This window comes from Daucus carota, chromosome 2 (assembly GCF_001625215.2).
Source record: "Daucus carota subsp. sativus chromosome 2, DH1 v3.0, whole genome shotgun sequence".
NCBI classification, from domain to species: domain Eukaryota; kingdom Viridiplantae; phylum Streptophyta; class Magnoliopsida; order Apiales; family Apiaceae; genus Daucus; species Daucus carota.
Genome location: NC_030382.2, coordinates 48,145,808 through 48,169,616, shown reverse-complemented (window position 1 = coordinate 48,169,616; position 23,809 = coordinate 48,145,808). Strand labels below are relative to the sequence as shown.

Genomic DNA, 23,809 nt, shown 5'->3' with positions numbered 1-23,809 from the left:
CAAAATTTATTATCCAACTTTTTATGTAATAAAAAAATTGTTTGACATATATCTAACATTCTGAAAATTAACAATTAATATGATTTCCAATTTTAATATGTTGAACTCAATTTTATCAATAGATTCTAATTTTAAAGGAATAATACCTTGATGTTATTTTATCATTTTTATTTTAAAATTATCATGATGCACGTGCAAGGACCTGTTCGAAGGGACTTCAACTGAAATCAAAATTTTTGCAAGTCGGATACCTAACTTTTTCAGGAAAATCCTGTGAAAGATTATTATATTACCTAGCTTCTGTTCAATTTTTGTTTGAAACAAACAAAGATGCATGCAATTCGAAAAGAGTGTGTTAAAGTGAAACTGTGTAGCGATAGAAGCTCCGCGAGAACATATACAGACAAAAATAAGAATGAGGATTGAGTAGTTACATTTACATAAGCAGTACTGCTGGCATGCACACAAATGTGCATTAATATGAGCATAACCGTGACGCCCCAACTATCTATTTAAGCACTGCACTGCAATTTCCTTCTGTTCACAAAGGGAAAAAACAAACAAAAAACATAAGCAGTAGCTAGAAGAACAATGTCACAAGTCCAAGCTCTGATCTCTGCATCGCCTGTAAGAATCACTAGTGGTATTTCTTCCTGTTCATATTCGAAAATTTCGATGATTCGTCCTCTCTGGCGACCGGCTATACGACTACAGGCGGTGACGCAGCCAAGGCCACTCCGTTGTCAGCCACAGCATGTGGACGGTGTTGCTGTGGCCGTGGCTGCACTCGATCGTGTTAAAGATCAGGACAATAGCGGGTACGATATTATATTATTGGTTTATTTGTTTTGATTTTGTAATCGAATTTGATATGTATGTTTTGCTCACCCCCAATTTTTACTTGATTGCTCCATATATTTCGGTTACATTTTCTGTTGGAGTGTTGCTCCGGTTGTGCCAACTAATTTTGTACTCGCATGCTTCAACACAATTTAATACGCCATGGGACCCCTACTATATATTGTACTATTGGTAAAGCATTAAAATCAAATTTATATTTATAATGGGATCATCATAAATTATGTTTAAATTTTTTGTGAAAAATACTTAATGCACAAAATTTCATATAAAATCTTTGACATGTGTTAAGTTTTGATTGGAATGATCTCTTGTATTTACATAAATAGCATCAATTAAACCATTCTACCTCAATTGTTGTATATGCAAAATTTTGTATTCAATTTTGTGCATGTAGCACTCCTCATATTTTATACCGCTTGCGAGTCTCTATGATGTTGGGGGTACTGAGAAACAATTTTCCAGAATAGACAGCTTGTTTATGGAATAAAAGAAGCTGAAAGTAAAACCAAGCAGATAACAAAGATGATTGCTTACAATTTGCAACCATATGATACTAATTGCAAATTTTTTTAACATAATACAAATTTAATTGCCACCGGTTACCACTTGATTAACTCCAAGGTGTTCTGAATTCCTTGGCATTATAAGAATAATGTATAATTATGTTATACAGAACATGTGTTTCTCACGGATTATGTTCTGTTTTGAACCTCAGCCTGTACAACATATCTTATATGTGATTTACAATAAGGGAATTAATGAATTTTGACGGGATTGGCAGAATGAGTTGGTTCTATGAGATTAAAATGAAGGTTCGGGACTATGAGCTGGACCAGTATGGAGTTGTGCACCATTCCATTTATGCTTGTTATTGCCAGCACGGTGAGTATCTTGGTACTCACTTTCCTGGTAAAATATTAGCAAAGAAAGGATCTACATTCCCTATTATCTGCACAATTTATGTGTAGAACTCTTATTTCATGTTATGTGACACGTTTTATTACTTCATATTTTGTGAAATATCTGTAACTCACCAAGTAACTTCTGGTTTTTGTCTATGTTAGCTCACAAGTATCCATAATTTTGTAACAAGAGATTGAGGTTAAAACTCAATACTGCTAGTGTTGTAATATATGCAATTGATGATTTTCGATATATACAAGTCTCACTACTAATTGTGCTACATAAAATTGTGTAATGTGCACCACGATTCTAAACTTATACTGCCACTATCTGTTTATCTATGGACTATTGTTGCAACATCATATACCAGTATATCTTTGAAGGAGCTTGCTAGTTTTTATGTTCTCAACTTCTTGATGCCTTCTCTGTTATTATTATAGCAACCATGTTTTTTTTTTGGATAAATTGGAAATGCAGCTCGTCATGAGCTTCTGGAGGCGATGGGAGTGAATGCTGATGAGGTTGCTAGAAGTGGTCTCGGATCATGCACACTGTCTGAAGTTTCTTTGAAATTTCTGGCACCCTTGCGAGTATGTTTTCGAGCTCTTTCACATCTTTAATTACCGTATTCTAGTATAAGTAACTTGTGTTTGTAAAAACAGAGTGGAGACAGATATGTAGTGAAGGTTAGGGTGTCCAAGTATACAGCTGTTCGAGTCTTCTTTGAGCACTTTGTGTACAAGATAACTGATCAAGGAGAGGTTGGTTTCTTTTTTTCATTGTTCCATTCCAATTGTATGCTAGAAAAACAAGTTAAATATAGAAAGTATGCGATCTTGATTCATATATGATTGTGCAGCTGCAACCAATTGCTGAGCAAATGACAACTGGGGTTTGGCTCGACACCAAAAACCGCCCAATCCGCATTCCTGCTGAGGCAAAGTCCAAATTCGTTCGCTTCATTAGTGAGGGACCAAGGGGAAATTAACCCAAATGTAGTTCATTTCTTTGATTTATCATCTGCTCATGAACAGAGATTCTTAAATTTTAAGGATATTGTAATCTAAATTATATGGATCATGACTTGGTCAAGGTTTTTTTTTCAAGGTAGGATACAAACTAGTTATTACAATGCAACACAATTATCTTGCTGAAGTTGTCTAGTTTGTTTCTAGTTCTAATCAATCCTCTTTTAACCATAACCTTTTAGCATTTTATGAATTCATGAGCTAGTCAGATTCAACACATAACGAACACATCAGTCCACTATAATGCTGTTCCTGACCGACCCACTGTTTACAGAGCAGCCCCTTTAAATTGAAATAGCTAGACTAAATGCCTCAGAAATTGACCAGAATTTGAGTAGGTCACTCATCTTTCACTGTTTTGCTACACTTTCTGTAAAATTTGAGAGTTATAGGCTTATAGCAACTGTATTCCTGTAATCTTATGTCAGTACAAAGATTATCACTGTTTTCTCTATACTAGTATTTGCCTACCCTCATAGCTGAAGATAGTCAGCTTTAATTATCTTCAGAGAGTTGACACGTTGTTAATTAACTGACCATCATTGTCAACATAATTATCTCTGTTAAATAATGACAAGGTGTTAAAACATGAGGTAAACTAGAGATTGTTTTATTATTTATAGGGCCAGGAGGAATCGCCATCATACACTCTTTTTATCAGGAACAACAATAGATTAACGAAAGAACATCTTTTCCCTGTCATAACCCCAATACTAATCGTGCTAAGTGTAAGTGGCATTTATGCGTTAAAGATCACCAAAATAACAACACCATAAGTAATTTGCATAAGAAGACAGAAAGCTATAGATTGCAAAACCTTAATGCACGTATGGATCTTGTAACGACAATATCACGATGTTAATCATTGAATTTCCAAGGTTCTAAGTAATATGAAAATCTGACTCTACAATCTTGATGCATTTCCTAGAAGATCAGAAAACAGTCAAAAGATAGAATATGATCTATTCGTGCAACACTAACGCCATCTACAGAGCACTTGAAAAGAGCCATTTGAAAGATGATAATAAAATAACCCAATTCACAAAATCTAAACAAGGAAGCTTAATTTGCTGAAACTATATCACATGTCTTTCTCTCTCTATATCATCCCTTCTTTACTTCAATTAAGCAGGCATCTCCATCTGTATCTAAACAACAGAAAATCCTGGTATTAATTGTTCATGTTAATGAGAGGCTAGGAGCATCATTCCTTCATTGGGTTCTTCCCAAAGTGTATTGTCTTTTGGAACATAACCACAAGACTTTAGCTGTTTCATTAATCCTCTCAGGGCTTCGTATAGTTCTTCAGTCTTTGGATGCCTCTCGTCATAGGAATAGAACTCAACCACTTCTTGATCAAGCTCTATCAAGCTGCATCCTGGCACTTTTTTGTGCTTGGTATTTCTCATTGCAATTTTTGACCTTGCCACATCTTCCCATCTCCGCGCATCACTATATACATTAGCGAGCATTACATAGTTTGATGGGTTTTCTGGTTCAATCTCAATTAATTGTTCAAGTGCCAATTCAGCCAATTCGACGTTTTTGTAAATCCGACAAGCCCCAAGTAAGGCGGTCCAGACAACACTATCTGCTTGAAGTGGCATATTAATTATAAAATTCACAGCCTGCTCTAGAAGACCAGCTCGGCCTAAAAGATCAACCATACAACCACAATGCTCAATCTGAGGTAAAACCGAGTATCTATTGATCATCAAATGGTAATAATGAAGCCCAATTTCAACTTCACCCAAATGAGAACAAGCACACAAAATGCCTACGAAAGTGATTCCATCAGGCCTTACTCCCGCATTCTCCATCTCATCAAAATATCCCAAGGCATCTGCCCCATGACCGTGCACTGCTAATCCATTAATCAAGGTATTGTAAGAGACCAAATCTTTTGTACTCATTTTACGAAACACATTAACTGCACTCTCTATCATTCCACATTTTGCATACATGTCAATGAGACCATTTCCAACATAAACATTCTCCTTATACTCACTGCTTTCCACATATGCATGCACCCATTTACCCATATCAAGAGCTCCTAATCTCGAACAAGCAGACAACACAATCACAAGAGTCGCGTCATTAGGACTCACATGGGACTCTCTCAGCATCCTTTTAAAGGCACCAAGAACTTCAGTTAAACGTCCATTATGAGCATAACTACCAATCAATCCATTCCAAGAGAAAACATTTTTCTCAGGCATCTCCTCAAATAATTTTTCAGTTCCCTGAACGTCTGCATTGTTTGCATAGCCATTCAACAAGGTATTCCAAGACATCAGGTCCTTATTAGGCATCAAATCGAAAAGCTCCCTAGCCGCTACCATGTCGCCACATTTAATATACCCCGAAACCATAGTGTTCCACAAAACAATATCCCTATCAGGCGCCAAATCAAATAGACGCCTCGCTGAAACTATATCACCATACAAAAGAAATGCATTAACCATAGAAGTCCAAGCAACAACATTCCTCCCAACCATTTCACTAAATGCTTTATAAGCTAAACCAATTTCACCCCCACTCGAATACATATCAACCAATGTCGTCCCCACGTATGAATTCATTCCAAACCCAATCTTCAATACAAAACAATGCACTTGCCTGCCTTCGCGCAATGCTAACAACTTAGCACAAGATTTCAGAACCATAGGAAATGTAAAACAAGTGTGCTTTGCATTCACCCTATTCATTTGATTAAAGAAACCCAAAACCTCTCCATACATATCATTCTGAACATAACCTTTAAACATTGTGTTCCAAAGTGCTGAACTTGGGGCAGGCATCTGATCAAACAGTTGGCGTGCATAGGACATGGTTCCCAGTTCAGAGCATTTTCCGATGAATTTTGGTACAATGTAGTCATTGAATTGGATGCCCCTGATGACCAATTGGACCTGGACCCGTCTGAGCTGATTAAGGTTCTTACATGACTGTAAGAGTGAGAAAAACTTGTCTTCAAGAAGTCGGAGAGCTGGCTTCGGAAATATATCTAGAAAAATAATTTTGACAATGTTGATTACTAGCTGAAAAATAAACAGTGTGCTTTGATTTTAAGCGGCTTTACGGTTTATGCAGTGGTGTAAAATGTAAATGGATCAGATATTCGATCCCAATTCGATCCGTGGTTAAATAAATGGATGTGAATATTTATTAAAAATTTCTGATAGGCTAATAATCCGATTTGATAATAATACCGTCCGATAAATAAAGGATATAGATATGTTCAAATCCGATCTGATCCACACTTAGTTATATTATATATTATATTATAATGTATTATATTATACTAATATATTACATACAAAATAAAAATTTCTAAAAATATAAGACAAAATTGTAAATCATCTTTTCTTATAAACGATTAGTCGCACCTATGTTTATAAGTTGCATTTTTGTTAATAAATAATAACATGAAATTGCTGATTTTACTTCACTGCTTTTATAATTTATTTTTGTGCTTGTTTAGTTAAAGTTCATGAATTAATTTAATACATTGTCCAATGGTGCAACAATATATTTTTAGTGGATCGGATCTCCGATCAGATTATCCATGATCCGAATGGAACGGATATGGATTGATTTCTAAAATATCCGAATCTCGATCTGATCCGATCTTAATCCGATAAAATTAAATAGATTAGAATTTTTTTTTTTTTTTTTTTTTTGCCAACAGAGGAAAGAACATTCATTAAATCAAATCATTTTTGAGAACATGAATAATTTCTGGGTAGGCTTCATTTGCCTTCCAGACGCGGTCAGCCACAGAATAACTACAGCTAGCTAGAGTGTGAGCTAAGTTATTCGCAGATCGCTTAACAAACCTAAGGATTACACCTTTGTCTTTCGCATACCTCAACAACTCTCTGCATTCCTGAACTAAAGAACCAAAGTATGAGATCATTGCGGCTTCACTTCGAATTGCTTGGACTGCAACTAAACAGTCTGTTTCAACCACTACATTTTCCATCTCTTTAGCTTTGATCCAACTCAAAGCTTCGCGGATGCCCATAATCTCAGCACAATCTGGAGAGATAGTACCCTCATTACACTTCGACCGAGCTTCCAATAACTCCCCCTTATAATTTCTTGCAGCAAACGCATAGCTATAACGATTAAAAGAAACAAACACTGCAGCATCAGTATTTACCTTAGTCTGATTTTCTGTTGGCAAGGTCCATCGCTCATCCCCATCGTTCTGGTTTAACATGCTCCAAGAACGATCGAAAAATTTATCTTGAGCTTCCATCCATTGACTAAGGGCCACTCTAGCTGAATTTGCAGCTTCTTGCGCTTTTAAACATTTCTGATTCCATATTAAGTCGTTCCTGCATTTCCAAATGGTCCAGCAAAGCATAGCTCCTCTTTGTCTTTTATCTGCATCCCACCCATTGAATACATTTAAGACCCATTCCTGAAACGAGGTATAAACAGCCTCGTCGAGGCCAACTCCTGCTACCTGCCAGCATGATTTAGCAAAAGAGCACTCCAGGAAAATGTGGCTTGTAGTCTCTATTTCGCTGTTGCACAACGAGCAGATCACGTTAATGCTGACCTTCTTTAAATAGATTAGAATATAAATTTAGCTGGATCCGATCCAAATCAACTCCGTTTACATAAACCTAGGTTGTTTCATGGTCGCAAACAATGAGTTTGAAAAAAAATTATTTTATTTTGAATTTTGAATTTCAAATAATATTATTTTAAAATTTTATTTTATATTAGTATTTGAATGCTAGATTCAAATGATTTCTATTTCAAATTCTCACTTTTAATGTACTAGATTTCAAGTGAAATTCAATTTTAATTTTTTTTCTGAATCTAAATATGTCATTTGATCAAATCTAGCCAAATGAAATCTTACTTTTCAAATAAGGGAGTTTCAATTTTGAATTGGAGATTTTTCCAGTTTATAGATATAACGATATTTGAAAATTATTTCAAATTTAAATACTGACTGATCAATATTATAATATTTATTTTTTTTAGAATTATAATATAACTCTGATCCATCAATTTAAATGATAATATTAATTTTTATTATATTAAATTATTAAAATTAAATAATTTATTTAGAAAGGAAACTTGTACAAAATTCTGATTTTGATTTGTTCTGTTAAATTGTAAGTTAAATTTGTTATCTAAACGAGTATTATTTAACTTTAAAAAATTGATTTCGATTTGTTTTGTTAAATTGTAAGTTAATTTGTTATCTAAACAAGTATTATTTAACTTTAAAAAATTAAAAACTGACTTGAGCTCGTTTACTTTTACTAATACTTAGGGGCTGTTTGGCAACACCTTTTAAGCCAGCTTCTGGGTTTATAAGTTAGAAGCACTTATTTCATACCGTTTGTATAAAAAATCAAGAAGCACTTATAAAAAGCTAGGAATGCTAGCTTTTGTCTCAGGGCTTCTACTTATTTACCAAACACTTTAATCACTTATAAGTCTTAACTTGCTTCTAACTTCTACTCCACTTATTTATTTTAAGCAAGAAGCACTTATTTTAAGCCCACCCAAACGGCCCCTTAGACAAACAGGCTCTGCACCTGTATACAGTTAAACCGTTAAACATGCTTAAATATCAATTACTGTGATGTTTTAGACATGTTGCAAATACAAAGAACGTATCATGCATGTATGGGCCGGAAAAATGGCAAAGGCCATCAGATATATGTAACCCAGACAAGTGAGCAAAGTACGTGAATATACATGACATTCTGGTGATTCTGCAATTACTGATTTGAATTTGAATACTTCTGCATTTGCCCTACCGTTTTCCCTTCATTACTACTAATCCATGTTCTAGATTACTTTACTGAGCTATAACCTAGCTACTGTTGAAGACATTGTTCCTTAGCTCCAACTATAGATTACAAGTTTACAACTCATGTTCTTGGTAATCTGTTGGGGGGACGCAAGTAAATAACTCTAGGAAATTCAGCTTCTCAGGCTCTACTAAATTTGACTCTTTAGATTGATTTACACGTAGTAAATTGACATTCACACTCAAACCTTAAGGCTTCAGCAGTACTCAATACACCCTTCCAACTTCTGCAATCTGCGAAAAACTTCTACCTTCAAAGGCTTTGTAAAATTGACTACAACCTCATCCTCAGACTTTCAAAACTCAATTGCAATTTATATGTCAGCCACCTAATTAAATAACTCAAGACACTTGAGCAAAAACTACACGCTGGAGTCCGAATTCCAGTACTATAGTTGTTGACATTGACGACCCAAGGGCAAGTCCAATGTTAATGTTCAAATAGATTAGTTTGGTTGCCAGTTACGGGGGTACTCTTCCTCGATGAAAATATAACAGAAACTGAAATTACCTAGCTGGAAATTTTTGCAGCCAATGGTTTTAGTTTATATATGTTTGCAAACATGATTGTTGAGCTAGACAATAGGCAAGCCAATGGTTTGTGATTTCCTTTTATCCTATTGCCCATGTTTTAATTAACCTGTTTTTCAGCTAAATGATAATATTACCAATTGGTAATAATAATTATTAATAAATAATAACACTGAAGACGACGATACTTTAGATAGAAATGAAGCATCGATCCTTGCTCATATTGTCCCCTCCCAGATCCCACCAACAAGTCGCATCCTAGCTGCGGTAGTATATTTTCATGCCACAAAATACGGGATAAGACACAGGCATATATATAACATAATTAAGTAGAAGGGGTTATAGAATTTAAAATCAAAAATGTATATATACAATTAAATAATTATTATGCTAATTGTTGTAACTATAACCTAGAAGAAGGTAGACCCCAAATAAACAGTTTTAAGAAAAGGCCGATAACCGGAGCACATATATATAACTAATAACCAAACGTTTATATACAAGAAAGAGTTATTAAGAAGAGTTACACTAACCTAGAATAACACAAACAGATAAATAATAAAATTGTACTGATACAACAAACAGATATAGTGAAATATTCCATGTACGGTACACAATTAATAGATTAGCTTGTAAAATTGTGTAACATCTACTGTATGACCTATTTATAAGATGAACATGGGGCTTTAAGCAACTGATAAAAGAGTATTGGTACTTCTGGGCATTAATTACTTACTCCGTTTCAAATTATATGTCCATTTTCAAAAAATCACATATTTAAAAAAAATAATTTTTAGAAGAAAAAGTTATATTAAATCATTATTATATTATTATTATATATATACATATATATGTGTGTCATATTCCAATACAAACTAAAAATTAAAATTATAAAAGTTCTAAATCACATCAAAATATAGTATGTTATGTACATTGACCGTGTGTATGAGTGTAGATGTACATATATTCTTTAATATCTTATGATTTATCTTATATATTTTTGTAAATTAGAACTAATGATATACAGGAACTTAAACTTTCAATTTTAAAGACATCAAATGTTAAAATTTATTATACAATCTTAGGGCTGTGAACAACTTAGAGTGAGAGATACGACCAACAATTTTTGTACAAAAAAAGTTGTTTGGTTTTAATAATATTAATGTTAAAAAATATATAGTATATTGATTTTTCTTTAAAAATTTTATTACTAAAACAATATATTTATGAGGGTTTTTGTTTTCCGTACTAAATTTGGTCCAAAATTTCTATGGTAATTTTTACCTCGTAAATGGGTTTTTTCGTACGTTGAAGTGGCATACGAGTTGTGAGATGAAGCTGATGTTGCTGTTAGTCTCCATATCTTGACATTGTTTTTGCTAAATATAATTTTGTAATCTAGACATTGCCTTTGCAGGGAGATGCATTTAAACTTTAATTTAAAATGCACGATATATGAAGATGTGATGATTTATCCTAAATCACAAAAGATTAATATCAAATTAATAATTAATACAACAGTTCATGAAGATCACAGGTAAAGCTTTTGTAAACTCAATTGATTTATCATGAAACCACACTAATAGAAAAGCGGGCATTTCTGACCAAAATTTTCGACCGACCAAAGTGGTCGGAAAAAAAAGCGGGCATTTGTGACCGACTTACCGACCAAACGAGATCGGTCGGAAATGCCGCTTTTCTTGTTGTGTCTTTTGCTTCACAAAATGATTTACCATATTCTTCCAAACCTCTTGAAATTTATATTAAAAAAATCTAAAGGATATATGGGTGAAATCCGATCGTCTCTCCCAACCCTAACTTGGAGTGAGACATCTTTGATCGTGTTACAAACATAATAACATGTTAATTACTTGGCATAGCTAGGTTACAATTTTGTGAAATAATTTTAGAGAAAAGGGGTTGTGTGACAAGTGGTAGGAAGTAGCACAATAATTAGCTAGAGAAGAAGTAATATGAGGTACTGCAAAAGATCATATCAACGTTACACAGTTAAAGTGCATACAATGGAAAATACATGTGACAATAACGTGACGAGTACATGTAATGTGCAGTATGCATCTGATACTGATTGACCAAGTAAAATCAATTATTTCCCAGATTTATATATCATCCGGCTTCCTATGAATAGTAAAATGCAGCTAATACATTTTATCTAAATTTACATCAAGCATCAATCGAATCGTTTGACGATAATAATAAAACGGAATTTCTAGTGTGCCCATCAATTGATGACATACACTGGCAATCATTTTACTGTGTGGTGAATTCTTATTGGCTCCTATTCCATTAATAATGGTAGCTCTACATGCACAAAAATCTTTACCAATCAAAATTTTTAATCTTGTATCTAAGTAAAAATCATTATTAGCATGTGTTCATGAGCATACACTGGGAAAACTCATAATAAAAGCAAATCTAACATATAAAAGTCGATCAATCTGCAGTTGGTTGCAAAACTTGTGGTTAAAATGTACACGTAGAGTGCTGACACTGACTGTTTGTATTAAATTGAAGTTTCCTGCAGTAATCAGAACATGAGTAAACTTCCTCCGATCCCGTCCGTTTGAAAGTACGGTTCTGGGTGCAAAAATTAATTTGACTCAACACAACTGTTTTTCTCTTTATGTCGTGCAACTGCGGCAAGCAAAGTTTAGCTAATCACAGTAACAGTTTTCCCCTATATATCGCACATTAATATCATTTTCAAAGTACTACTAATGCCTCTACCCAGACCATGTACTTGCTATTATTGCTTGTATAGTTGTATGGTCTTGATAATCCTTGTATCAGACCCTCCCCAGCCAGCCCTTGATATAAAACATTGTTTGTAACTGAAGAGTACTGGTTGGATCCACTTCACTTAGTTAAGCTTCGAATGTAAAAACACTGTTCCTGGAATTTAATCAATTAAATTCTTAATTGTTTTTTTATATGTCCTAGCTCCTTCCTTTCTGTTTTCAACAGTATACACTGTGAAAAATAGTGGATTACTTGGTACCCCAAGTATTCGACTGTGTCAGGCATGCATCTTGCTTTGTTTGTGTGTGTCACAGGTTTATACTAGCTAAGATCGGTCTATATGACTCATGATTGATTGAGAACAACTTTAGTCCTGAGTCGGATAAAACTTATCTCTGGAGTCCTCAATGTTTAAGGACCCCAAATGTTTTAAATTTATTTTATATAAATATATGAAATATATACTAGCTTAAGATTCATGATTGATTGACAACGGTCTTAACATATTACAATGGATAATAGTTGTCTTTAAGAGTTAAAACTCTATATTTAAACACCCAAAAACTCAAAATGTTTATATATAAATACATGAATATATGAAGAGTATACATCCTCAAAAATCTTGACCAGGGTATCTCAACTCTGATCTGGCCGGACTTGAAGAGCTTCAGTCAGATTGTTAATTAGATTGGTGTGTTGTAATCAACGCAGTTTTGATCTGCATTTTAAATAATTCGAGCTACATATACTGATTATTATTGCATTAATCAGCAAAGGAAGTTACCCTGACATAAAAGAAACATCGTAATTTTATTGAGAAATCGATTTGAATTCACTCGCGGATTAATTAAATAATTTATTATTTGCACAACATATTTCTTATACATTTGCACAACATATAATGTTAGTTATTCATCCATTTACATCACAACTTGCACCCAGCTTGTACGGATGCCTTTAATATTGATAGTATTGAACTACGTAATACCCCAAATTACATCGTACTCCGTATTAGAATGTGTAACAGTATAAAATTCATTTTTTTTTCTCTCGCCAAGTGTAAGCTAGCCTCGGAATAGTTAAAAAGTGTAATTTCGTTCATCGAATACAGGTTCCAATGTTATGCGCCATTGGACTTGTGACTTCTTCGACTAATAAGCCGACTTGCTTCTACGAGTCGTTCGGGTGGAAAAGCAAGCCAGCTTATTTTGAATTTTCTAAATAAATTATTTCTGATATAAATCAAAAAGGTTAATTTGTAAACCAGCAACACACCCCAAAAAGAATGCGTTGGAAGAACACGGGTGGCGTTGTCAGCCATCAATCATATCTATTTATCTATAAGTATTAATTTGAACCGATTTAGTTATTAAAAATTTATCATCTGCAACATATGTAACATATATAAGAACCCGGGTGTACACATAAATACTATCAAACAAACTGACTCATGAATAAAAATTACCGAACTATCATTTATAATTTATTTTTCACTTTATATAAAAATAATTTACTTTAAACCAAGTCAAACCATCATTTGCCAACTCGGTAATAATTCAACATTTCTTGTAATCAAAACAATAACACCGCCCACCCTGTACGTTAAAATATCACCCACCCATCTCATCAGTGATTCATAAATTAAAAATATATCATTTTAATTTTTACTCACATAAAAATTTATACCTTTTTATTTAATCATTTATCAAAATTAACCGTTTACTTTTTTACTACAAAACCAGTTCGAGTACTTTCATAATTGTGTCTATAGTATCTATCAACATAATTTGGGAATTCCTAAAGCAACATAGTAATGTTGTTAAAAATATATATATAGCTATAAATATATAATTTATAAATTTCAAAATTATTTGGATTAATACTGAAGAAATATAAAAGTACTCGAAGTGGTTTTGTAGTAAAAAAAAACGGTAGATTTTTTTTATAGATGCCTAATTAAAGAGATATAAATAGTGATGGGTAAATAAAATAATATATATTTGATTTATAGACGCTTAAATGAGTCTTCGATAGAATGGAGGAGTAAGTGAGATATTTTAACGCAATGAGTGGTCAGTTTGATAAAAACCCGAATAGTAACACATCTTAAACATGAAATAAGCATCGGCTGAATTTAACCAATTTCTGTCTAGTGCTAGCCGGTTATGATAATCGATTATTTTTAACAGATTTCATTGTAGTGTTGATGATATTAACCGCGAAAAGAATAAGCAGAACTATTAGAGCAACTCAAAGCCTGTAAATATATAATAAACTGAAGTGACTTCAACAATAATGATGTTTATTTATATTCAATATTATCATTAATTATAATATTGAATTGAAAATATTAGTAATAGATAATTTAAAAAAGATGGGAAAGAGTTAAGAAAATGTGAAATTGAATATATTAACCTTTTGTACCATATTTATTATAGTTCCGGCAATCATATACCCTGTGGATGCTCTAAAATAACACAATGGTGTATAACTATAAGTAACATAACGCTGGCTAGCTGCGCGCTTTTCAGTTTTCAGAGAAACTTTCTCTAGAGACAACAGTAACCCCCTTGCTAGCATCTGATCAGTTGTTAAAGACATGGAATCTGAGGGAGTGTTGAGTTGTAGTTAGCCAGACCCCAATTTATGTCATCTCTCAAACACAATCCTCCTTAACGAAGTATAGGTTACATGTAGAATAATACTTTTATCTTAATTTCTAAGTATTTCAGATCAGATTTGTTTCATACCAAGGTCTGGTTCCTAAACATGGTTACTGATTGATGTAAAACTAGATTATTTAGGGATGGCTATATAAAGACGTGATTAATTAGTTGGATTAAGATTTGGTTTAATTTGAATTTCCATTATTTGTGTATCTTGTGTCATATTCTAATCTTTTGAGCGTATGATGATGTTGTTATCTTCTTTGGATCTTCAACATCAGAAAATATTACTTGATAGCCATAAGGGTTACTATTCCATCTTATCTATTTAAAACCAAAAAAGGCGACAGCAGCTTTAAACACTGCTGCACATCAGCAATATCTGGGTAGACGAACAATTAACAGGCTCTATCAATACTCTTTTAAAATTCTACTAATCTACTTAAAACTCGTTTAAAGGTAATCATGTGCATGCTCATTAAATAGATTTTTTTTCTTCCCTTTACAAATCATGTAATCAGTTCCGGAGGAGTTTTGTAAGAGAAGGAACTCGGCACCTGGTCATGGCTCATCTTAATTAATTAAATATTTCCCAAACTTTCTGGTGCTAAGGAATCCAGGAAATACATGGGGTTTTGAATCAACGTCTATATTATGATGTTGTATACTTGTATGTGGGATTTGAGTATCTCCAATCTTCCAAAACCTTTATGACACATATAATATAATAAGTATTAATCCCACCCCGTATAAAACTCTTGTTTATATTTATAGTAAACCATTTAGTATATTGGCTTCGCTTAACAAAATCTCACCTCATATATTATCTTATTAAAATAATATATTTTATTTATAATAATTTATGATAATAATTACTTATCATTTTTAGATATATCCAGCTAATAGTATAACGGCCAGTATCATTAAATAAAATGTTATGTAATGTCTTCAGAGTTATGTAATGTCTTCAGATTTAGCGATTCGCTTTTAACTAACAACGTTAGAGATACTTTTATATACTTGTGAGTTTTAGGAACTATATTATAATATCATATACTTGTGAGTTTTAGGAACTATATTATAATATCATATGTGATATTGTATACTTGTATAAAGTTTTTGATAAATATGCTTTGATTGAAAAATTAATTTACTAATTATAATTAATTTATTCATTATTATATCTAACGACTCTATTGAATATTCTAATGTTTTCACCTCGGTGAATTTTTTAAACAGTGTACGATATCAATTCAGAAGCCCCCCGCGATTAATTCAAATCCAAAATTTCTAAACAGACGACTAATTAATATATTCCGGATAATAAAAAATAGTTTCATAATCTAAAAAAAACAGTTTTGATAAATACGAACGAATAAAATCCTCACAAATATAATATATATATATACATACATACATACATACATACATACATACATACATACATACATACATACATACATACATACATACATACATACATACATACATACATATATATATATATATATATATATGTGTGTGTGTGGGCTTACTCTACTAGAAATTAAATTAGACTAGAAACTAGAAATTAGTCTCTGACAAATTTTTTATCACTCTTTTTAATTGCAAATATCACTCGTTTGTACATCACAAATCACTATTTTCAACACAAGAAATCTCAGAAATATAGATATATAAATATACATATATACAACATATATCTACATCATCTTCACTCATACTACATCGATGAACCTCCGGGCATCATTATCAACCCATTACACTGCTACCGCCGTCACCTATAACCACGATTGACCTACCACCGCTTGTCATCATAACTTGCCATTACTAGTGATTATTTACCACCACCACACAACTCATCTCGTCATTTTTTTACCATCATAGACTTTCTACAGCTATAATTGATCATCAATAATCGATCAACAATAGCAAACATAAGTAAATTTTCTCAATTATCAACATTAAAAATTGTTAATAATTGACGGCATAAAACAGTGATTAATAGCGTATAAACGAGTGATATCTGTAGTTATAAACTGCGATGATGTGAGTGGTTTCTAGTTTCTAGAATAACATTGGTTTCTATTTGATCACTTGCCTATATTATATATATATATATATATATATATATATATATATATATAAGCTGGCAGTCCATAATAATTTAAATTTGATTAATACTAACAAATAAAATTCTACAACAAAAGAAATAATATCTAAATAAGATAGAAGCTCATAGGTCTTAATAGATGAAAATGAAGGTAGCTTTACATCACACAATCCCGCATTTTCATCTTCCCATGTACCTGTTAAGAGAAGAAGGCATGAATCAAACACCTAATACAGAATGGAAACATTTACAAAACATGAGCCATGTACAATATTTTATTGATATAATAAAATAATAATAATTTTGAAATAAGCGCGTTGAAGCAACGCTTAAGAATTTAAGATATTTTAAAATCATTGTGTCAATATATAATAATTAATATCTGAATAATAAATTATAATATATTATTTTGATGGTAAGAAGTTTAGCGGATCATTTACGGTTTTTTTTTGGTTGAGAATTTAAGTTACTATTTCGAGATACGGATAATTTTTTTTTTTCTCTGGTCCAAACTATTCTTTTGGCTATTTTACCTTCAAAAAATAATTTTTTAAATTTGTTTTGAAATATTAAAAAACATACGATTTTGAAAAAATGCCAAGTGATAATTTGTTTGAGAATATTTGAAATATTTAATCACGTGATTTTCAAAAGTGCGAAAAATATTTATATGGACCATTAACAGAAATTCAAATACGAGTATTACAACCATGACATTGTGATACGAAAACATTGACAAGTCACTTCCGTGATAATGTGATTAATCATGATATGTTTCTTCACTCTTGGAAGAGTTTTTCTCATTTTAATAATTTGTTTAAATTACGTGAGTGCACATAATTTAATTTATGATTTGACTAGATACCGTACTCCTTATCCCATATATTACGGGCATCAGGTGCTCTATGCTGTGGATATATTACAAGCCTTAGGTGCCTCTATGCTGTGGATATATTACGGGCATTAGGTAATATTTAAATACCTCTTATTTGGTAAATGTTTTCGATCGTTACGAGGTGTTTGAGTCGTCATATTTGAGTTATGTTTATTTTTACTATGTGACACATATAATTAGGGATTCAGGACTATGTGATGGAAAGTAATTCACATTTTTCATTTATTAAGACTTAGATAATTCTAACTTATATAGAATTTATTGCTTTCTTGAAGAATTTTATTTGTTTGTATTTATCAGATTTAAGTAATTTTAATAATTATCAAACTCGTTTTTGTTGTTTGGAGTATGTTTAAAATTTTATTTATGAGTTTTAGATTTGTAGGAGATCCCTCGTCTTAATCTATGACTGTTGGGGTGTCGAGATTGTGAAAATAGATTTAATGTTATCTAAATTGAGTAATTTTATTCAAATATTTTAATAACATATGAAAAGATAATATTTAATTTATGTGCTTGGATAACCTTTCGTATTTATAAATTATTAGATATAAAAATTTAATATAAATAACAAATTATTATTTTTAGTGTGATCCTAAATATATTTGTGTAAAAGTCAAATTTTAAGAGAAAAATGATTTAGTAACAGAAGTTAGGAACTCAACTCGCCCAATTGAGAAGTTAGCTCATAAATTTTTTATACAATATGAAATAAGTTGAGCCAAATCTTGCAAAAAGGTCTTGACAAACAAGCATTAATTATGTCTAATGCCATATTTCAACTTTATACCCAATTTCATTTTTAGCTTTCAACAAATTATCCTTGCATAATGTATAATATGAAGATGCGTGAACAGCATCAATTTAAAACATAATTAAGCTATATATCATATCCTATGTGTTATTAAATTGTGAACAGAATTAAGATGAGGTTGTGGAGTGTGGAAGGCGAAAACTGCAAATCGGACGGACAGACGAGAGCGGAGACTCATATATAACAGTGAAATGTGAATGATAAAAACCTGGGAGAAAATTTTTAGTGTGTGTATATTAGCTGGTAGGCTTGTAGTCCAGCTTCACCTATATTTTTGATTGTCTGTACCTGCTAGGGCTATGTTTATAGGGTTAGGGTTACAATGTTTAGCTTCATTTTTCTCTCTCCTTGCACATATACACAGTATCAATTGCATGTGCTGTGTGTTCCGGTGGTTACATGTATATGTAATTTTTCTCACAAATAAAAAGAAGTAGGCTGACTAAGGAAGGATTTTCAGTTAAGTGCTTTTAGATGGAGTTGTAGTGCAATTTTCATTTATGGCATATTTGAAAATTCGGCAAAATTGAATTTGATCCATTAATTTACATCATGTGGGAGTATGTTTTTTTGTTGTATAATATTTTATTGTTTTTTTTGAGAGTGTTTACTATTATTTTTATAATTTAAATTTGTGTTTGGTTCTAATAATAATTATAGTAAAGTTGTAACATGTGAAGAAAGTATTCAGCCTCCAAATATTGTGAAGAATTTTGACTTTTATTTTAAAAAATTATATTTATTTTATATATAGATATTTCAATAATTAGTCAACTAAGGTATATATATACGTTTAAAAAGATATTATTTAAACTAATTTAAATATGGATATGGTTTTTATTAACCTTGGTTTCTATTATCCAATAATTGTATGGACAGCACGATTGCCCCAGCTGATTCAGATGAAATGTTATTAAACAAATTTCAGGAAAAGGTTAAATGTTAGTATCTTTGACTTTAATCATTGTTGTCATTGTTTATATATATTTTCTTTATCCTGGAATTATTTACTTTTAGAAATTAATTAAAATAGGATTTTTTTAATAATTTATAATATAAAATTAGTTAAACACGAATAATTATAAGTCATAATTGACCAGACAGACCCTTACAGAAAGTAAATGGACGTCTCGGACATGTCCAACTGTGGGATTGTCACAGGCAAACAAAACCAAAATATTAAAATTAAATAGCCAGAACTGTGACCTTATAAAGATAAAGACACACCAAGGTTCGGTCAGTCACCGTCTTCATTAAGCGTTAATCGGTGAAAAATTTGTTTCTTCTCAAAATCATATCTCAAAAGCACAAACTTTTTGCCCCTGTAGGTCAATCAGATCTATATCTGTGTCCAAAATACAAGGTTCAACAAAGGTTCGAAAATACTAGAGCATTAAGTCGTTGACAGGTTTTATTCTAGTGAATACGATACCATATTAAAATATAGAAAGTGTTAGCATTGGTCGCATTCTACCTATATATATATACTTTTCTTTTTTTTGACATTAACCGAAGAATACATTAAAATACTGAAAATCAGCTCGGACGAACCCCCAACTGTCAAGTACAACTTGATTGTGAAATAAAAAACAAGCTAAACAAATAGGCGTTTTGTTTTCAGGTCGCTTTACACATAGAATATTCAAATTCTTTGATCTAAGAAGTCTTATAACGAAATTTCGAACAATCCAATCAACATCAATTATGAAACTAGCAGCATCACGATTGATCTTCATATAAGTACCATATGTAACCCAATGTTCATACTTATGAATTACATCAATTGATACTGGAGTAACAAAAACCCTTAAAACGTGAACAAATTTTCATTGTGAAAAGTGAGTTTTTGTGATATTCACCACCGTCCCAAATTTGATGCAAGTCTTGTAGATCATCCAAAATACCATACAAATCCATCTCAGAAAAATTATTGGACCCCATAATAAACCAGGCAAAAGCATCAAAGCACAAACCATTGACATCCCAAAAAAATGAGCACGAATAACAACCTTGATCACAATATTATAATTGTTAATATTATTCTTGATTGCAATTCATCATAATGATTCTTATTACAAAAATTGTAATTCTTATGTTATTATTGTAAAAAGTCCTGATACAAATTTATAGATGATGGATAGCCAATATAATGTAATATTATACTATAAAATTGTTCTAAATTATAAGTGATCATGTTTTTATTACAATAAAGAAGATTTACAAAGATTTGGATACAGATATGTATATAGAATTATAGATCCTAATTTTAAGATGATATGCCTGTAATAAAACTTAAAAGTATGTTCACACAAGAGAACCTTTATATTTATATGTTTATTTCAAAAATTATGGCGAGACTGGTGGAAAACTGATTGATCATCAGGTCCACACATGCAAAAGGGGCAAGGTACACTCCAAATGTAAAGAGGGGGTTGAGGAGTTGCAGTTGAAATTCAAGTCTTTGTCCTAGCATAATACATGATTTATCTGGTTCCCAATTCACATGGAGTTTAGTTTGCTAGTACAATTATACATACAAATACGTACAGTACAAGGGGTAGCAATAGAAAACAATGAAGTTGATGATGAGATAGGGTCATAACTCATAAGCCCTAGGGTGTAGTGCATGCTAGCATCAATTAAAGCCAAACCTGATGGTGGCAGCTGAGTGTGAGTTAGTGTATGCACACCAAAAAGCTGTAGCCAAAACCAAAATCTATAGTAAAACCAAAACCATCTCACTCATTTCTTGCATTGCCACGACCCCACTCTTGTACGTTAGGATTCCAAGAAATCTAGCCAGTATAGCGCAATTGCCATGCCCATATCAACTTCACAAATATTCTTAATATGTTTCTAGTAACACATGATTCTACATAATCAATTACAATCCATATTGATAACGATTGATCGTTAACGAATTAGCATTACGTGATCCTACCTTGCTATCTCTTCTCCCTCCTCCACATTATTATTACTACTATTGCTAGTAGTACTGTCAAGATAATTATTATTATTATCATTTTGGAGGATTGTCGACGTGTTTCTCCCACCACCGCTTCCTAGCATAAATCCACTTCCTATCGGAGCTCCCATGCATGTGTAGTTGTTTACCGCCGTTTCACGTGTGGCTGCAGTGTTACTATTGTAGCATGGTATCTGAGCGCTTGGGAGCACCGCATGGCCTACAAAGTAGTCATTGATGGGTGGCGGAGCAAGGCGCGGCGAGGGAGGGTACATGTATGACTCCGGCGGTGGTATGTTGGTGGATGATGAAGAGCCACCATAGTATCTTGCAGGGGGGTAACCGGCGCCTCTCAAGGGATCACTTGTCTGATGATGATGGTGATTATACCCTCCATGTGACAATATTGGTAGTTGACCACTGCTGATTAATTATATATGAATACCAAACTTATAATCTTCATGAAGAGTTAATTAAGAGAACCCTATTTCAAAATTCTTAAAAAAATCAAAAATGAAATAATTGTACCACTCTGTACTGTGATGAATTGATGAAGAACATACCCTAGTCTGTGATGAGGCGTGGGTGGTATTAGGTTATCATTACCAAAGACCAGTTGACGAGCCCGGTTCAGTGTTTCTGTCTCCCTTTCTGCACTCCATAACACATTGAAAATTAAAGAGCAGCAGGGGTAGTATATATCCAAGAAGCCAAGCTTTCAATACAAATTAAAGAATTCAAAATCACTGTGTTTGGCATCCAGGAAACCAAGATTGACATGACAAAATCTAGCATATACATAGCTACCTAGTTTTTAATCTACGGCTAATGTTTCATTAACACCAATCCGGAATAACTATATTTATGTGTAGCTTGTAGCAGCAATTAGAACTTATAAGGCCGGAGTAAAAAAGAGAGGCAGGCTAGAGTTATTGCAAGGAATACAGATTTATAAAATAGATAATGTATTAGCTGCTAGCCTTGCCTTGTCGGTGGCGATTCATGTGTCCCCCGAGAGCTTGAGATTTGCTAAACTTGAGAGAGCAAAATCTGCACTCGTATACCTTCCCCTCTTCATCACTTTCCCTACCGTGTTTCTTCTTCCCTCCTGCTGCTGCTCCTACACACAGGCACACAGTAACATATACAGACATTTTATGTGCCTTTTTTTCATAGAGACGCCCACTGGGCACTGGCAAAAAATCAAAATATATATTCTCAGAGAAGAACAGACTTGACAAAAATCAGTCAAAATATAGAATAGAAGTGGCTTTTACCACTTTGTAGGGTTTTGTATCTGGATCAGATCAGAAATTAACTTTTACTTCGACCTCCATCAAATGTTAGAGCTTTATTTTTGACAATCTAGACATTAAATCCAACCAATTTGTCGTCCAAAAGAAGTTTAATTATGAAAAAAGTTGAATAAGAGAGCTGTTAAATTGCACTGTTTTTTAACAAGTTAGCTAAGCAATTTAGTCTTAATTAACAAGGAGATGAAGAGGTGACTTCAGAATGTCTTTACCAGGAAAATCCTCGCCAGGCAAGTTGTTAAGGTCCAACGGATTTCCTTCTACTGGTCTCCTAAAACACATTAAGAAAAACTATAAGTAAAAAGAGAAGACAATCATAGGTTTAGATAAATAGATGAAAGCAAAATCAAATAGGTTTATAATTGATGAAGTTAGAGGACAAGAAGATGTGGGGTGAGACCTACATGGTACAGCTGAAAGAGAGGGAGAGGGTAAAAATAAAGATCTCTGCGATTGAATTGAAAGAGATCGAACAATTATTTCAGATGGTATAGATTTATGAGTAAAGTTGAGAAGGAGACTCTGAGACTTGAGTTTGAGAGATGGAGCAGTAGAGTGATGGTGAAGAAAGGAGGTGCTTCAAAGTTCTTTATCAGTCATTCTGCCACCTCCTCTTGAGACATCTCTCTCAGGCTCTCTTATTAATACTCTCTTTCTCCAAGCATATTGAAAAGAAATTGAGAGAGAAGGATATGGTTCTAGTGACTAGGAAAAAAATGGGAACGTTGTGGATTTGTATGGGAGAAATGGAGAAATAATTGGGACAGGGGTAGAAATGGTAGTAAGCCCATGTTCAAGGGGAATTGGATGATAAAAGCTAAGAACAATTTTTTAAGCAATAATTTTGATCTTGCTATATATATGAATTTACCCTGTTAAGAAAATAGAATATATCCTGCTACCAGGCTCTTGTTTTGCTGGATCTACTACCGGAAGGCATGGTATGATCGAACACTCCTATAAAGCAGCAAAGTCGACTACGATATCAATTACTTCATCACTTCATGACTTAATTGTTGTAATGGATTCTCATTTAATCACCCACTTCCCTTTCATTTTTTGTGGTCGATCATCAAATAATTTGTTACCTCCTGCACTCTAGGTTAGCTTAAAAA

General features: G+C 32.7%; 4 protein-coding genes across 5 annotated transcripts; 1 reads left to right on the top strand and 3 right to left on the bottom strand.

The window, feature by feature from the left end:
• The first annotated feature begins 483 nt into the window (after positions 1-483).
• Positions 484-2,921, top strand: LOC108208281 (acyl-acyl carrier protein thioesterase ATL3, chloroplastic). Its single transcript, XM_017378798.2, has 5 exons — positions 484-818; positions 1,643-1,743; positions 2,242-2,354; positions 2,427-2,525; positions 2,624-2,921. Exons 1-5 carry the CDS (start codon positions 592-594, stop codon positions 2,750-2,752), a joined length of 669 nt encoding a protein of 222 aa, XP_017234287.1. The 5' UTR covers positions 484-591; the 3' UTR covers positions 2,753-2,921.
• Positions 2,922-3,626: 705 nt separating this feature from the next.
• Positions 3,627-5,920, bottom strand: LOC108206722 (pentatricopeptide repeat-containing protein At1g08070, chloroplastic). The gene has a single exon (XM_017377110.2). The coding sequence runs from the start codon at positions 5,621-5,623 to the stop codon at positions 3,977-3,979; it is 1,647 nt and encodes a 548-aa protein (XP_017232599.1). The 5' UTR covers positions 5,624-5,920; the 3' UTR covers positions 3,627-3,976.
• A 578-nt stretch (positions 5,921-6,498) lies between these two features.
• On the bottom strand, positions 6,499-7,443 carry LOC135150547 (uncharacterized). Its single transcript, XM_064086913.1, has 2 exons — positions 7,430-7,443; positions 6,499-7,327 (listed from the first exon to the last, which is right to left on the bottom strand). Exons 1-2 carry the CDS (start codon positions 7,441-7,443, stop codon positions 6,499-6,501), a joined length of 843 nt encoding a protein of 280 aa, XP_063942983.1.
• A 13,688-nt stretch (positions 7,444-21,131) lies between these two features.
• On the bottom strand, positions 21,132-23,419 carry LOC108207680 (zinc finger protein JAGGED). 2 transcript variants are annotated; one of them, XM_064086352.1, is made up of 5 exons: positions 23,099-23,419; positions 22,907-22,965; positions 22,367-22,501; positions 21,945-22,032; positions 21,132-21,804 (listed from the first exon to the last, which is right to left on the bottom strand). In XM_064086352.1, coding segments are annotated over exons 1-5 (735 nt in total). In that variant the 5' UTR covers positions 23,101-23,419; the 3' UTR covers positions 21,132-21,353. The 2 variants fall into 2 exon arrangements, with proteins under 2 accessions (XP_063942422.1, XP_063942423.1); XM_064086353.1 differs by having other exon boundaries at positions 21,132-21,801.
• Between the last annotated feature and the right edge of the window lie 390 nt (positions 23,420-23,809).